The 16,225-nt window shown below is 39.9% G+C and overlaps 1 protein-coding gene across 1 annotated transcript; it reads right to left on the reverse strand.

Annotated features, from left to right (window-relative positions):
• Positions 1-5,897: 5,897 nt before the first annotated feature.
• LOC123972840 (insulin receptor-like) lies at positions 5,898-16,218 on the reverse strand. Its single transcript, XM_046052549.1, has 12 exons — positions 16,026-16,218; positions 15,845-15,871; positions 14,891-15,030; positions 14,121-14,280; positions 13,175-13,274; positions 12,994-13,061; positions 11,848-12,077; positions 11,458-11,568; positions 10,362-10,521; positions 9,510-9,639; positions 8,960-9,094; positions 5,898-7,432 (listed from the first exon to the last, which is right to left on the reverse strand). Exons 1-12 carry the CDS (start codon positions 16,060-16,062, stop codon positions 7,072-7,074), a joined length of 1,659 nt encoding a protein of 552 aa, XP_045908505.1. The 5' UTR covers positions 16,063-16,218; the 3' UTR covers positions 5,898-7,071.
• Positions 16,219-16,225: the final 7 nt, after the last annotated feature.

Raw genomic sequence — 16,225 nt, forward strand, 5'->3', positions numbered from 1 at the left:
TTTATGGTATGTTTAAAAAGAAAAACTGAATTTGGGCAATGAAAAAATAAATAGTAAATAGTTTACAGGTAAAGTAGATGTAAGATTAACAGGGTTATTGCACAGGGATTGTTCCTGACATTGTGTGTCTGGAGTTAAATGTTCATTAACTGTTCATCAGAGTGATGGCCTGTGGTTAACAACTGTTCCTGTGTCTATTCTTTTTGGCGTGCACAGCCCTGTAGCGCCAACCAGAGGGGAGAAGCTGGAACAAGTTGTGTCCGGGCTGTGTAGGATCTGCAGTGATGTTTCCTGCCTGTTTCCTGACTCTGGACATGTACAAGTCCTGAAGGGAGGGCAGGTTGGCACCAATGAATTTTTCTGCTGTCCTGACTGTCCATTGTAGTCTGTTCCTGTGCTGCTTGGTGGCAGATCCAAATCAGATAGTGATGATAGTGGATCAGCAGCACTTTTGTTTGTTTATGTGGTAACAAACAAAAAGGGCTTTGATGCAGGCAAAGCTAATTTGCTAACCTGAATAATCTTTATTTCTGTATTATTAATGATTGATTAAAATTATATCCACTTTTGCTGGGGTGGGGTGGGGGGGAGGGGGGGGGGGACTTTCTGTGGCTTCAGAAGGTTTGGTTCTCAACTTTAGTTATGGTGGAGAGGGTGGAGAGCAGTGGAGAGAGCACACACCCCTGGGTGTGCCAGTGCTAGTTGTCTGGGTGCTGGATGTGATGTTCATCAGCCTCACCTACTACCTCCTGTCATTCAGGAAGTTTGTGATTCACTGACAGGTGGAGGCTGGCACAGTAAGCTGGGTGAGTTTGGTTTGAAGGATATCCAGGATGATGGTGTTGAACGTCAAGCTGAAGTCCACAAACAGGATCTATTATGTTTCTAGGAAGTCAAGGTGTTGCAGGATGTAGCCCAGTCCCATGTTGACTGCATCATCCACTGACCTGTTTGCCCGGCAGGCAAACTACAGTGGGTCCAGCAAGGTGCCTGAAATGTCTGTCAAGTCGGCCAATATCTGGTCTTTCAAATGACTTTATCGACAGATCTCAGGACGACAGGCCTGTAGTAATTTAATCCTGTGATGGAGGGTTTTTTGGGGACCGGCAGGGAATCTCTCACAGCTCCGGTGATCTGTTGAAGATCTGTGTGAAAATGGGGCCAGATGGTCGAGACAAATTTCCAGGCAGGATGGTGACAATCTGTCTTGTGATCCACACAGATTAGAGGGGCCACAGGTGATAGGAAGCTTCTCCAACAGGTATGAATGTTTGCAGCAGAGGTGTTCTATCCTCAGAAGGAGAATGTCACTCATGGACCATGTGTGTGAGAGACATTTTCTTTGAAAGGTTAAGATTTAACTTTTAATTTCAATTTTATTAATATAGCCGCAAGCGGCAATGATTGGCATCCAGGCAAGTCATGAAAAAATGCAACATCTGACATTTTCAGAGGAGAAGAACAGATGTAGATGACTTAAGAGATTAAAGTGATCAAAAAATTTGGACTTTGAGATAACTGCGGAAACGCAAACTTGTTTTTTATATGTACCGGACTTCTGGATGAAATGTTCAGCCCACCTGCAACATTTTGTGTTTCCAAGATTTAAAGTTTAAGCTGCACAAACACTTTTAAGCAGAGAAGAAAGTGAAAGAAAGAAAGTGTCACAGGATCCAAATAAAATAGAGAACTTAAACTCACTATGATCTGAACAACCCCATTGTCAGCAAGTCTGACTCTGTCACCTGAGGATTTGAACCCTTGAACTTCAGATTAGGTGATTTACTGACTGACTTGGTAAGAAGCTGTTTCCACACCTTCTCACAATTTAAGGTAGTGACATCACATTAGTGATGGCGCGACTGGAGGGCCTTGATGTCACCACTGGATCTAGTCTGAATTCAGCGGACAAAACTTAGCAAAACATATATTTTTAAACGGAAACGGTGGTGTCTTGAACACACAGTTGTGTGTGCAAGCACGCTGATTTTTACTGCATTTTTAACCACAAATGTGTTACAGCTGATTGGGTAACACCTCTGACACGCGCACCAAACGGGCCATTGCCCAACGATGCGAACCCAGCTTTCTTTTCTGCATTGTAAAAGTGTTTTTTTTTTCCTGTTCTGTGACTTTATTTTATAACCGTACACTGGGATGACCAGAGGCAGTATGTGGAGCTATGTATGTAGCTAATGTAACGTATCACCAGTGGCTGAAACTTTTCCAGACAGTCATCAACACTTATGATTTTTCATCTGGGGCTGCTCCTTGTTACATGCAGTTTGGTCTGGTAAGTGAAAAAGTTCTGTTTTTAGGCGCAGTAACGTTAATGTTAACACAGAGAGAGAGAGAGATTATTGCTTATAACTAGAGTTTATTACGTGATTCAACATTTCCTTCTCTCACACACATGCCAACGCACAAATACACACAGCAGTCCACTACTTGCCCCAGATGTCGGTGATATTGCAACAGGGTGTAGGTGTACTCACACTAGGCAATCCGTTAAGTATTCAATTGCCTGAAAAATGCTATCAAAGACTATTGGTGGCGATGGCACATGCCTTTGGTGTGAGAGACCCGGGTTCAAAATCCCCCACTGCGACCCATCCACCATTGTGTCCCTGAGCAAGAGACTTAACCCCTAGTTGCTCCAGAGGCGTGCGACCTCTGACGCAAATAGCAATTGTAAGTCGCTTTGGTTAAAAGCGTCAGCTAAATGAATACATGTAAATGTAATGCTCAAGGAGAGACTGCAATTCCGCCCTTTATGGTGATATGAAAGTGTTATTATTTTACGCACTGCTTGTCGTCGGCACACAGTAGCAAGCATATTATCATTTGTAGCGCTGTGCTAATTGGAGGATGCATCAAAAAGCCAATAATCTTTATCCTCGAACCCTGGAAACAATATAGAGCCTAGTTTCACTGTTATAGTATTATGATATGAAAACCCCTCCAGTTTGGGAGAATGAAAGTTGGTGAGGAATGGTCTGGTGAACTGGATTGCGTTATAAACAGCTGAGTCTCTTTTATTTAGCATGGCCTCACTGATATAAATGGGATAGACAAAAAATCAGAAACACCGGTCCATGTGATCCAAAACTACAGTTGCAACAAAAACTGAACATTATCATTTTTATGAAGGGAGGATTTATTGCACAAATGTTGGATTTGACTGCATTAAATTTAGCTAGATGTACCAAATAAACTGGTAACTAAGTCTTAAAGACTAAAAACATTTATCACAACAATAAACTCTGCCATATCAGATGTTTTTGAGAGTGTATAACATTTTATTTTGTAAACTAATCAAAAGTTGGTGTTCATATATTGTGTGCCCTTTAAAGACTGTAGAGAGTGCTGAGTCAGATAAATAATAAAACGTTAAAGCAAATTAGAGATGCTAACTAACGTTAGTCCTTTTAAGCTAATGAGGAGATTATTCTTTTCGAAAATGATGTACAAATGAAATGCTTGTAATAATACAGAAAAGTAAGTACTAAATGAAATTTATGCAAAATTGTACGTACTTTTACGTACTAAAAATTTATGAAAAAAATCAGATTGACGTATCAAAATTATTTTGATAACTTTTGATCAGCAACGTGCATAGATGATCCTGCCAAAATTTCAGGTCAATTGGTGAAAACGTCTGGGACGAGTTCACAAAAATGGGTTTTTGAAAAAAATGATAAAAAGTCATATAATTTTACACTTTCAGAGCAGAAGACATTGGAGCAAAGATGCAGATGAATCCAGAGATTAAATGAAAGAAGTTTGACTCTAAACAAAGTCGTTTTTGATAGAATTGCAAAAACGTAAAGCTGATTGTTATAGCGCCACCTTGAGGTCTATGAGGGCCATTTTTTTCCCTTGAGTAGTGGGTGGAATTTGCAACCCACCTTCCAGCAGTTTTTGCTGCCCAAACACCTTCAATGGAGAAGAATAAGAAAGAAAGAAAGAAAGAAAGAAGAATGAGAACAAAAACAATAGGGCTCCAGCAGCTTCGCTCGTCTCTTTACTTTACTAAAACTTTAATTTTAATAGCTCTAATTCCATAACACCACCCGCTGGGGAGGATTGTGTGATACAACTGAAAGCGCCAGAACAGCTACTGAGAGGCCCTTGTCCTGAGAATGTTTTGTCAACTAAAATCGCCATACTTTGACCTCCCTCAATTTGTTTTTATGTTAATATGTAGTGGTATAGTCCTAGTTTGATGATCCTCTTACAGACTGAGATGTTGTATCAGAGTGGAACAGATGGTGTGAAGCGTCTCAAACAGGTACAATAGGTACGACAAAGGTGGTCGATCCTCAGGAATAGAAAAGGGGCAGGACTTCTTGTTAAATGAAAAAGCAGGACACTGGAATATGTGACGTCCTTGTCTCTTCTTGGCCACTGGAGATATTCATTTGTGTGTGTTCTGTTGCAGGTGTCAGTAGGTGTGGTCACATCATTAATTATTGGAGCCACCTGGGCGCCCAGTGTTATTCATATAAGACCACAGCCTACCTGTTGCACTCTGGGAGATAGGGAACTGCTTTTCCCTCCTCTCTATGCTCCATGCGACCCAGTCTTTTTTTGACAAGCTCTCTCACCATTTCATCCGTGCACACATACTGACACCACTGACTACGCAGCATTATTTGATTAATTAGTCTTGTTTGGTTAATTTAATGCTCTTGCTTTGTTGTGAGTAAAAGTAATGGTGGTTGCCGCTTGGTGTCACATTCTGATCATTTGTCAGGGTTTTTGAGCCTTGACAAATTCCTGAGACAAAGAATGAGACTAGCAGAGATGCACAGAATTGAGCAGGGATGTAGAAATAAAGCCACTAAAGATAGAGAGGATTGATGAAACACCAAGCTCACTAGTCCACCGACACACCAATCTCCTCTCAGAACATTTTCCGTTTATGTACACTGAAAGAGTTATTGGTCTCTGTAATTGTTCCTCCCGTCCATACCTATCAGATAAACATCCATTCCTAATGTGATTCTGATGTAAGAGATGGTGGGACAAAATCTAGTCCTTATTCACAAACAGGCATTTACCCAAATATTACATGAGGGTTCAATAGTCTGAGTTAAGAGTTGTTTAGAAATGAGACTTATATCAAACAGGCAGAGTTCGGCCTTGTATAGTAGGTGCTGCATGTCTCAAGTTTCAATTTAATTTCATTGTTGTCCAGCAGGTGGGATCAATGGGAGTTCAGCTTTAGTCAAACCTAATACACTGAACTGTGGCACAGCCATCCCTTAGTGTAACCAATTACAAATACCACCCTTATCACCGCACTTGGTAATTTAAAACTGCAATTTGATGAATGCCTTTGATTAATGCCTGACAGATCTGTGACTAGTCACTACGGTGATTTATTTGGCAAACATTGTACAGGCTGCATTTTAATGTATTTAGACTATAATGATTGCAATTCTGGTAAAGTTTATTCAGAATTTTAATGTCATTATCATTGTATATGTGAAATGTCAAATGTCCTGCCTCAGTAGGCCTATATACGTTTATCAAAACTCTAAAATTACCGTATTTGAGGGATCATTGCAAAATGTTTAAAAGTATTACATTCTGTATTAAAGGAATATCTTCCAATATAACGTTTTAATATTTAATTTGTATCCACAAATACCAATATCTGTACTGGCTTCAATCCGATCTCACTCAGGCTCTACTTTGTATGTAAACTGAGGTGAGTACAGAGTACTTTTGCATGGCCGGTGCTGTTAGAAACAAACCTCTACCTTTCAAATCTCTACTCACAGAGATAAAAAAAAACACACGTTCCCTTTATATACACACATGTCAGTCTCATTATTCACTGAAGAAACAGATACTGAGACAATGGAAAACAACAGAACTGCCAGAGCCTCTTCATGAATGCACCTTGCTGCATTATTTACAGCACTATTTTATTTGATCTTGATATGATGGGCAGACATCTTAAGCTGAAGACGCCAAACACGCCTCCTCCCGGGCATCACATAGCAAAACAGACCAAGTGCTGTTGGTTGATCATGAGTCCAAAAAAGCTAATTAGTAATGATTTTCTGGATTAGAAAAAATAAACATAATAGACTAACATGTAAAAACATTTTCTATGACCGGAAATACCTCAAGAATGACAACATCAGCTATGTACAAAAACATCAATAATATATTTATATATATAGATTTTTTTTTTTTTTTAAATCTTCTATACCCACTAAAATATACCAAAGAAGCAGCTATTGGTCAATCTGAGGAACTCATTCACCAACATGTTTTTTGAAAACAGTTTAAATATCCTTCAGCTGTAAATGTGAAAACTCCCCCCAAAACAAAACAAACTAAAAAAAAGGAGAAAGAAAGAAAGACACGTAAATAAATTTAAAAAATATAACCCGACAAAAGTTCTGTGTTCAACCTGTGTGTCATTTTGGAATACTGCAGTGTGAGGAGGTAAGCCACTTCAACCAGCTTCTCCAGTGGATAAGAGTTTGTACGAGGATGGACCGTCTTTGACAATCCAACACAGTTCCCAAAGTCATTTCATTTTCAGTTCATCATCCACTTGCGTACAGAGATTCAGACACAGTTCCATGACAACCCATTGTAGGCCACAGACAAAATAGAAGGGCACTTTTTTTTCCTTTTTTCTCAAAAACTAAGCAATCCGGTGAACGCTTTTGATGAAGTAAGGGAGAGGGACATAGTCTGGACTCGCAAAGGGACAGTGGGTTTAGCAGCCTTCTTGTTTGTCAAGAGTTTGTTTCACAGTTGAATCCATTATCCACCCAGTCTAGCACAGACTTGGCAATATATATACAGTATATAAACTACAATCATGACAAGAGAGTTTCATCCTTAAATACAAAAAGTGTCTTCGGGCATCTGTGTGTGGACTTGCTGTAGTGTGTGTGGCATCTGAGGACAAAAAAAGATCCTGAAGGGGAGGGCTTCTGAAGCAAGTGATAAAAGTGTGATCTATATAAAATGACAACAAAAAACAAAAATATATTTAAATCTATGGCGTTGACATGTTTTGAGGGGGATGTGTACAGTATGTTAGGAGGGGCTGGACCGCGGTAGGGCCAGTATTCGTCCGTTGGTCTTTCCCCCGTTCATGTGTGTGAACGGGATGTGGTGCTCCTCGTAACTGCCCCTCAAGCCCATGGAGGAGGCCTCGTCCCTGTCCAAACACTGTTCTCTCTGGGAGTAGGACGACGGGTCTAGCGGGATGCTCTCCATGTTCTCCATCATGTCCAGGTCGAAGTCTTCGCTCTCGGGTGGCTTGTTCTCCTCGCTGTAGAAGAAGGACAACTCCTGGAAGGAAGGGTGCAGGTCCTCGCGTAGCATCTCGATGATCTCCTGGAAAGCGGGACGCATCTTGGGGTTGTACTGCCAACACATCTGCATCAGGTTGTGTCTGGGTGAGGATACAGGGAGAGCGAGAACCTGTTATATGATACTGATGTCTAAATTCCAGTTTATTAGCCAGTTCCTTCTTTCTTACATAATGTATATAGTTCTTGTTAACATAGTTGTCCATCCGTTGTGGTTAGGAAATCTTCATTTAATACAACTGAACTGTAACTTGAAGGATACAGCTGGTAATATTTTACACACGCAAAAAGCACACTTTAGGTTTTTAAATAATATTTGCTAAAAACTACAGCTAAAATTAAACTTGTTCTTTTGCATGTTTTACATATTTGGGCTTAGGGCTGAGTGACACAAAGGTTTAGGACAGGGGCGGCAAATTAGGCTGGCATCGGGCCAATTTTTTTTCAAGCCGTTACATGGTCAAAGTAGCTTATTTCAAAACCTTAAACGCCCATGTGTACATTTAGCTCAGTCGGTAGTACGAGCGGGACTCCTGTTGGGATGGTTGTATGATCGATCCCAACATTCGGCAGATTTTTTTATATTTCTCCTTTGTTGATTATGAGGACATTTGCAATAAAGCATGTGCTGCAGTGCATGAAGGTCCTGGCGCTCGACCCACATTCATAAACTTACGGACGCTTATTTTCATTTCCCTGAGGAAATTTAGGGAAATCCAATCACATGTTTACTGACCGCTTTTTCAGAGGTGTGTCAAGCAACCAGACTCTTCTGAATGTCCTTCCTAACTTTTCTAAGTTAAAGCTCTCAATAAAATCGAAATGAAGCATTGCTGCAAAAAACGTTCTCTCTTTCTTATTTTGGAGGCACAATTACTTAATAGGAAGTGATTGTGTGAGTAACTGTAGCTGTCATGACTGAGATCTATTTCAGCACCAGCCGCTATCAATTTTTTTATTTTTCTGCTATCAAAGCAATCTGGCCACGGGTCAGATATTATTTTATGGCGGGTCAGTTCTGGCCCGCGGGCTGCATATTGCCAACCACTGGCTTAGGACATTGTATCACCAGTATTATCCTTTAATACACTTTATATGCATCCTCCAACATGATATTGCCTTCCTGTTTCTATTGTAACTCTACTATTGCTGCTACTGTCCATCTACTGCATGTCTGTGTCAGTCCTCGTTTTATTTTTTTATTTTATTTTACCATGTTCATTTGATTGTTTGGCCTATAAAATTCCAGAAAACTGAAAAATGACCATTGCATTTTTCTAGAGTCATAGATGAGGTCTTCAGATATATTATTTTATCCGACCAACACAGTCCAAAACCCAAAGATATTCAGTTTACAATGACATCATATAATATATTATAAATCAAGAAGAATACCACATGAAACAGAGAGAAGTCCTCACATTTGAGAAACTATAACCAGATTTTTTTGTGCTTAAAAAAAGTGATTTATCTAGAATCAAAATATTTGCCAACTAATTTTCTGTCCATGGATTAATTGATAATTGTTTCAGCACTGACGCAGATTGTAAGAAGGTAAATATGGGATTTACTTCGTCCATATCTAACCATAGTCCTACTCGTGTACTCACAGTCTGTCAGCGCAGTTGTCCGGCCGGTCCAGGAAGCCTCCGTCCATGACAAACTTGAGGACCTGCTCGTTGGACAGGCCCTGGTACGGCTGCTCTGCCAGCGTGCTGATCTCCCACAGCACAACCCCGAATGACCTGGCAAACAGGCGGACGAGAGACAACAACAGTGACACAGGGAGAATGAGGGGAGGTCAGTTAGGCACCAGACAGAGCAGATGCTGTTAAACAACGTCTGATAAAAGCACGTTAGCTGTGAACACGTTCTGATCTCATCTGTGGAGAAACTCTAAAGATTGACTCAACAGGAAATTATTAGCTTTTTGAAGAAAGGTTGTAGGTCAACTTATCAGATAAAACATTTAAACATACTGTATGATAAACCATCAAGTCCTCCACAAATCCCTGATTCCTTGACATTCAATTTTTAGAGCTGCTCCATACTCATCTTCTCCTGTTTAAGGAGATGCTTGACACTTACTGTCACTCAGCACAAAGTTATACTACGTACAGCACCTACACATACACCCAAAAACTCAGAGGTGTCACTGACCAGCAGTCTGAATGTGCAGTGAAGACACCGTCCTTCAGAGACTCTGGTGCCATCCACCTGACGGGCAGCAGACCTTTCCCGCCCTTCCTGTAGTAGTCGGTCTCATAGATGTCTCTGGTCATACCAAAGTCTGGGAAGAAAAGATGTTAAGTGTTACATGTTTATTCAATTTTAATTTGTCATTTAAGACCAACTTATTCCCTACTGCCTTTCATAACTAATAACTAGTGTGTTTTACCTGCTTTTAACCTTGTGAAGCAGTCCACACAACATGTTTTATATTTGAGATGCTGAATAAATACATCTAATTTCACTTGAATTCTGTGGTTTAGCCAGTTTGGTTCTCTTGTCTGTTCTGTATGGAGTTATGCAATTTATTGTTTAATTAACAAAACAGATTCAATATGTAGGTTGTAATGGCTAGGTCCAAACTTGCAAGCAACTTGAAGAGCAGCACAGGTGGAATAGTAACTAATGTATCCAGTAAACACAGCACAAAACAAGTCTAGTGAAATTAACAAAATTTATCTTCTTCAGCTTTATGGGGCATATTTATTGCTTGTTATACAAGCATGGTCAACTACTGATGAAGGAATTTGTAATGGCTGTACACAAATGTCTCAAAAATGTTAAATTTTTCACAAGCTTTTTTATTTCTCAAATATTTCTATTTCTAAGTATTAACAAAAAAAAACAAACAAGACACTAACTACACACTGGCCCCCAACAGTGATATACCCATCGACACATGATAAAAACATAAAACACACAAAAAAAGTATAAAGTAACTGTCGCACATACTGACTGTAACCAAATCAAAAACTCTTTTGTGCCTGCTGTGCTAAAATGTACCTCCTATTTTGACGGTGAGATCGTGAGCTACCATGCAGTTCCTGGCTGCCAGGTCTCTGTGGACAAACTTCTTGGCATTAAGGTAAGCCATGCCGTCTGCGATCTCAGCGGCCATTTGGATCATCTCCTTCAGAGTGGGCGGTGGACGCCCGGGGTTGTTCTGAGGAACACATGACAGATTTGCTAAAACAGAGATTCATACTCCTCAGATCCCTCACCGTAAAGAAAAATAATCAGATTTATTTGTACAAAAAGTTCATTATCACACTTGACTTGAACAGCTTAGTAGCAACAGTTTTGTCAGTCAGTTTGGGGGCCTGGCGTTCAACTCCAAACAAGCCTGTTTGAGGCTACTGCCATGTTTTCAGTTGACTTTAGTGCCGAATGATAAAGTATTCTGTCAACATCCAAAAGCTCCTCCTCCTGCTCCTCCTATTCCAATCCAAGTGCCATCTACATATTTACACGCTTCAGATGATCAAAATATAATATATTATATCAAAAGTAAATTCAAGGTGGAATTTAATATTGCACAATGGAAACTGAAAAGGTATAGCAGTTCAAGTTGTTGCGATAACATCCCACTCATCGGATTAAATTATATTTGACAGATGTGATGATAGTCCAGAATCTACAACAATTTGACTGTGAAGAAATAGTGGAACCAATGCACTATTCCACATATTGTAAGTTAAGTAAAATTTATTTATATAGCAGATTGTCAATAAGAGCAGCAGAGGATCTTTGGGGGAGTAAAAATCTGTACAATAAAACACTATGTGTGTGCACCACTGATAGCTCAGTAGTAGTTTTTTTTGTGTTAGTTGGTGATAGTTGTTCCTTTATTGTACAAATATTTTCCCATGCAGGCATAAAAAGAAATTACTGATAAGAAAAAAAGACTATCAAACAATTTATCTACATAAAATACAGAAGTGAAAAGAAGAAAAGGGAGAAGCTCACGACAGAATATTTCAGCATGTATACTGCTGCAAGGTCACCAAACTAGAAGTTCAACTCAACCTAAAACAAATATGAGTATTACTGGAGAATTACTCCAGAGTGGTTTGTGATTCAGCGTGTGCAATTTCATTACCTCAGCGTCAGGTCGCAGAGAGCGCAGGAAGCTCTTCAGGTCTCCGTTGGTCATCAGCTCCATCACCACCAGCGTGGGCTGACCTTTAGACACAACACCCAGCAGACGCACCTGGGAGATGAGAAAGAGGGGTTTTAAATTTCAATATAGTCTGATTTGATTACATTATGCATTATGACAACTGGTCTGATAACAGCAAAGTGATACTGCTGCCCTTCACACAGCTAAATGTAGGAGCTAACTGTTCTAGATCAGTCCTGTGTTTAATTATTGACAGTTAAAACATTCCGGTGGCGTTAATTCACACGCTTCTAAGCACTTTTACACAACCAAAACTATCACCACAATGCCCTGTGTGTTGCTCTTTCACAAGATGATGTCTCCTCTTACCACATGGTGGCAGCTGAAGGCCTTCATGACTGAGGCCTCGTTCAGGAACTCAATTCTCTCTCTCAGGCTGGCCGACTCGTTCACCGTCTTCACTGCTACATACGTTTCCCCCTCGCCCTTGATGATGTCCTTAGCGATGCCCTCGTAGACCATGCCGAAGGAGCCTTGACCCAGTTCCCTCAAAATGTTGATCTTGTCTCTGGCCACCTCCCACTCGTCCTCTTCGTACACTATAGGAACATGTTACACATGTAGCTTTATAATGACAGCGCTGACATGTAAACAATAAAGTAGGTTAGTTAAGGCAAGACGGGGGAGAATCTGATTATGCAGTTTATCAGTAATCACATTTCTCCCCTATTCCCTGGCATCTTTCCAAGACTGGTGTTACATTAGTTTTATACAATTTAGTTATTAAATGTTTTTTTGCTTTGGATCATTTCAACCGAATTAACGAGCAAGCTGAGAGTAGTTTTAAGTTTCTCCTTGCTGTGCCAAATATTTATTTGTGGAAATCCAATTAGAGTAATAATAAGGTTACTCCCAAGAGAAATCTATCTGCCTAAACAGGATTTCTCTAAATCAGCTGACCTTTTAAATAGAAACTGCATTTTTTTAATTGCAAACCACACACACAAATCAGGTAAATGCTGAAATCTGGGAATAATCCGATTTCATGATTTTTTTAAATGGCATCTTCTCATTCTCTCTAATTGAAATCCAGACTCTGTAAATACACAAATATTTGTCATTTCAAACATTTAACTCCTTTAACTGGACCTGATGTCTCCTGTCCATTCTGTGCATACTGTGAACTATAGTTTTCAAATTTCCACATCACACTTGTTTAAGTTTATTAGAGGATCAGGATTTTTCTTCCATACTAGTGATACCGTTTCGTTTGGTTCCTTGTCTCATTACTGAATTGGAGAGGACTGCCGTGAAATGCCTAGTTTATGTCTTTGCTAGGTGCGTGTTATCTCTAACGGCATCAGAAACTTGTAGGAAGAAAACACAAGCAGCCCAATCACAGTTCTTGCGGTCCCAGTGTAGCACTTCATTAGCCACTGTAGCTCCAAGATGTAGTTACATTTTTGAGTAAGGCGCCATAATTACTTCAATAAAAACTATAAACCCTTTTCTTACCGTCATTAGCACTGAGATACTCCGGGTTTGAAGAGGCGTAGATGGGACCACTTGGGCCTTGAGTTTGACTGAATGGAAAAAGAGAAAAGCGTATCATGATTAATTCATCCACTAATTACACAGACAAAATATAAAATAATAAGAAAATGAGTGACAGTAACAGGATGTGATAATTGCGTACTTCTTCTTGAACATGACGAATCCTGCTACGGCCACACACAGCAGCAGGACAAAGCAGATGACCGGTCCGATAATGATCTTTACTATGTAGAGAGGATCGCCTGTTCAACACATCCGCACAGACGGTGAGTCACATTTCAGGTGAAGAACAAAAACAAGCTCTTATGAAACCCACCAATTAAACTGCTGCTAGGATCAACGTGCTGCTCTGTGAACATAATCTGCTGCAAGTAGCAGAGGAATGAGTCATACGAGGCTTGAGCATGTTAATATTCTGCTTTTTCATACATTTAGATATATCGCTGTATAGATGACATCACCTATTATAAGGTTAAATAGTAGCAGATGTACAACTACATAAAGTGTATAGTCATCTATGCTCTAGGACCAAGTTTATATTCCTACCACTGTTCAATAACGTTTTGCAATTCATAAATGTTTTTCAGTGTATGAAAATGAATTTCAAACTAAACTAATGCCACGTACCAAATCCATACTACATACTGATTATCATCAGGTTTTGAGTGTGTAGTTTTTTCACACTAGGAAAGTATAATAATATAAAGTATACTCAAAACACACAGCATGCACATTAAATACGATCACACTATTCTCCCAAATGTGCGATGCACAAAAGGAAATGGAGGAGCTACTCAGAGCTGGAAAACATTTAAATAAATTATGGGTGGTGGTGACGCAGCTCTAAAAGAATCTTGGAAAACAAAAAATAAGTCTTAAATCTCTAAGAAAGAACACATTGGCATTAGATTTCCAAAGTTACAATTTGACTGATATCTGGCATCATATATCGTATGTTGACTTTTTTTTTTTTTAAACATCAAACTGCTAAAACAGAATGCTATGATGATTAGTAATTATGTAATACATCCTGTATAAAATTAGTATGTTGCATGAATTTGGGACTTTAGTCCTTTATGGAGACTTACTTGGATCCTGGACGTAGAAGTACGTGGGTTGAGTCCAGGATCCGTTCCCAGCCAGCGAGGTGGCCCGGATCCTCACTGTGTAGTTTCCAGGGTGCATGACTTTCAGCTTGCAGCCACGGGTCACTTTGAACATGTTCCTCGACACGCAGTAGTGCAGCTCCTGCAGAAGAACAATGCAGATGTTGAGGCAGTGGACAACCGACAAGATCCTGCATCATGACAAATAAACTGCTGCACAGTTTAAAATATCGTTTTGACTGACTGTAAAGGATAACCCGTTCCCATGTCAAAAAACTGTGTCATGTTTTTGTGGAAACATCGGAGTTGTTTTTTTTAAATCGTTTTCCACAGCAAATAACTGCCAGATGTCTTGTAGTCTGGTCTCCATAGCAACTAAAACATGTTGCGACGCTAATATTACTTTTCCATTAAGTTTATCAAACCAAATGACATCAGTGAGACCACAAGGCCAAATTTAAAAAATACAATTCAAGTAATAAGTACTGCCGCTCATATTTGTCTGTGCTGCACAGCTAGTTTTAAGATGGATAAATTTAATTTGATTCTCAGTAAAATGTTTTTTCATTACAAGCTATTGTGTTTAATGAGAAAGGGGAATATATAAAAGTGCTTTCTGAATAGGTGTGTATGCATTGCGGTGAATTCACAGTGAACTCGTGCACTCCGTGACCCGATGACTCAAATTTAAACATTAAAGCAATAAAAGCATGACAGATGTGTGTGCTTGTGTGTGTGGTGCGTTTCTTCACCTCAGTGTCTCCCAGTCTCTTGTAGTTGACCTCGTACAGGATGATCATACCGTTAGGGGCTACTGGTTCCTGCCATGTGATGTGCACTGAATTTTCTGTCACCTCGCAACTGATAGCACCCGCGATGTCATCAGCTTTGTCTGCGGAAAAGAAGTCACATGGTTTTAATGTAGATTGAGTTGTAAAGTAGATTTCTTTTAAAACATAAATGCCCTGTTTTTACCTTTACCCATAGATTTTACACATCAAAGTCTGTTTACAGGTCTTGTCATGAGGAGTACACGTATGTGAAAAATGCTGTGTAAAATCTTTTGTGCCTCCAGAGGGAGCTGCGTGAAGTCTGATACGATTGGGGACTACAAGTTTGAAAATGAAAATAATCTGGAGCTGTGGAGAAAGAAATGAGCTTAACAGATCTCTGTAGCTCACTGCTCATCTCTGCTTGGGGCTACATTAGCCGCTACTAGAGTAACGGATTTGAATCTCTGACTGAATTGTCTGTGGTTGAGTTGCATTGTGGGTGCCAGATTTTGACAAGGAAGAAGAATGCGTGGAATAAAAACAAGACGATATCTCTGGTTCTTCTGCGTTGACTATTATTATCCTTTCTTTTTTTAAATGTCAAGTAAGAAACTGACAATGAGATAAGAGTGCATTGCTAAAATAGTACTCAGTGTATGTTTTTTTAGTGTATGCCAATAGACTAAGAACGTTTGTTTGATAGACGTTTGATATGATAAGATGAGCAGAAAGCAGGCATTGTTAAGAAACTTGTGATGTCTTTATTAAGTGGGCTTTAGTTATGCCTACTAGTGAAGCATCCCACAGTACAAAAAACACCTCAGTAATGAACGCTTCAGAACCAAAGATGTTGCCAAGATAATCAATTTGTCTGTTGCCAAACAAACGGATGAGAATCTTTAAGAATACCACTCAAGTTTTTTCTTTCTTTACCAAGATTGAGCCCACAGGACGAACAATCTGTGAGAGAGGGGATGAGAAGCCACATATTTTGAGAGCTCCAGGCTGAGGCAGCTATCAGCTTCTTCATGATGATGTGATTTTATTGCACAGACCCACACTTTCCCCCTCCTTAGTAACAGTGACAAAAGAAGTGCTATCAGTGCCTTCTTACCTTCAGGTAGTGTGCGAGCACTGACATACGCCGCCATACTGCAGCGGGTCTGGTCGGTCGGGTGGTTGCAGGCGTGGACCTCAATCTGGTAGCTGGTGAAGTGGCGTAGGTTGGAGATGACGGTGGACTCCTTAGCGTGGATGGTCAACTTAATTTTTTCCCTTTCAAAGGTTTCCTCGTCCTCGTCCTCGGGGATGCCT

Source organism: Micropterus dolomieu, linkage group LG06 (assembly GCF_021292245.1).
Source record: "Micropterus dolomieu isolate WLL.071019.BEF.003 ecotype Adirondacks linkage group LG06, ASM2129224v1, whole genome shotgun sequence".
Classification (NCBI taxonomy): domain Eukaryota; kingdom Metazoa; phylum Chordata; class Actinopteri; order Centrarchiformes; family Centrarchidae; genus Micropterus; species Micropterus dolomieu.

Excerpts from the sequence above, each read along its gene's own strand:
- LOC123972840 (XM_046052549.1), bottom strand. The coding sequence starts at position 16,062 with ATGGCGGCGTATGTCAGTGCTCGCACACTACCTGAAG. Across the intron at positions 15,872-16,025 it reads TGCTCGCACACTACCTGAAG|ATTGTTCGTCCTGTGGGCTC; the intron begins GTAAGAAGGCAC and ends CCTCTCTCACAG. Across the intron at positions 10,522-11,457 it reads CTCTGCGACCTGACGCTGAG|AACAACCCCGGGCGTCCACC; the intron begins GTAATGAAATTG and ends TGTGTTCCTCAG.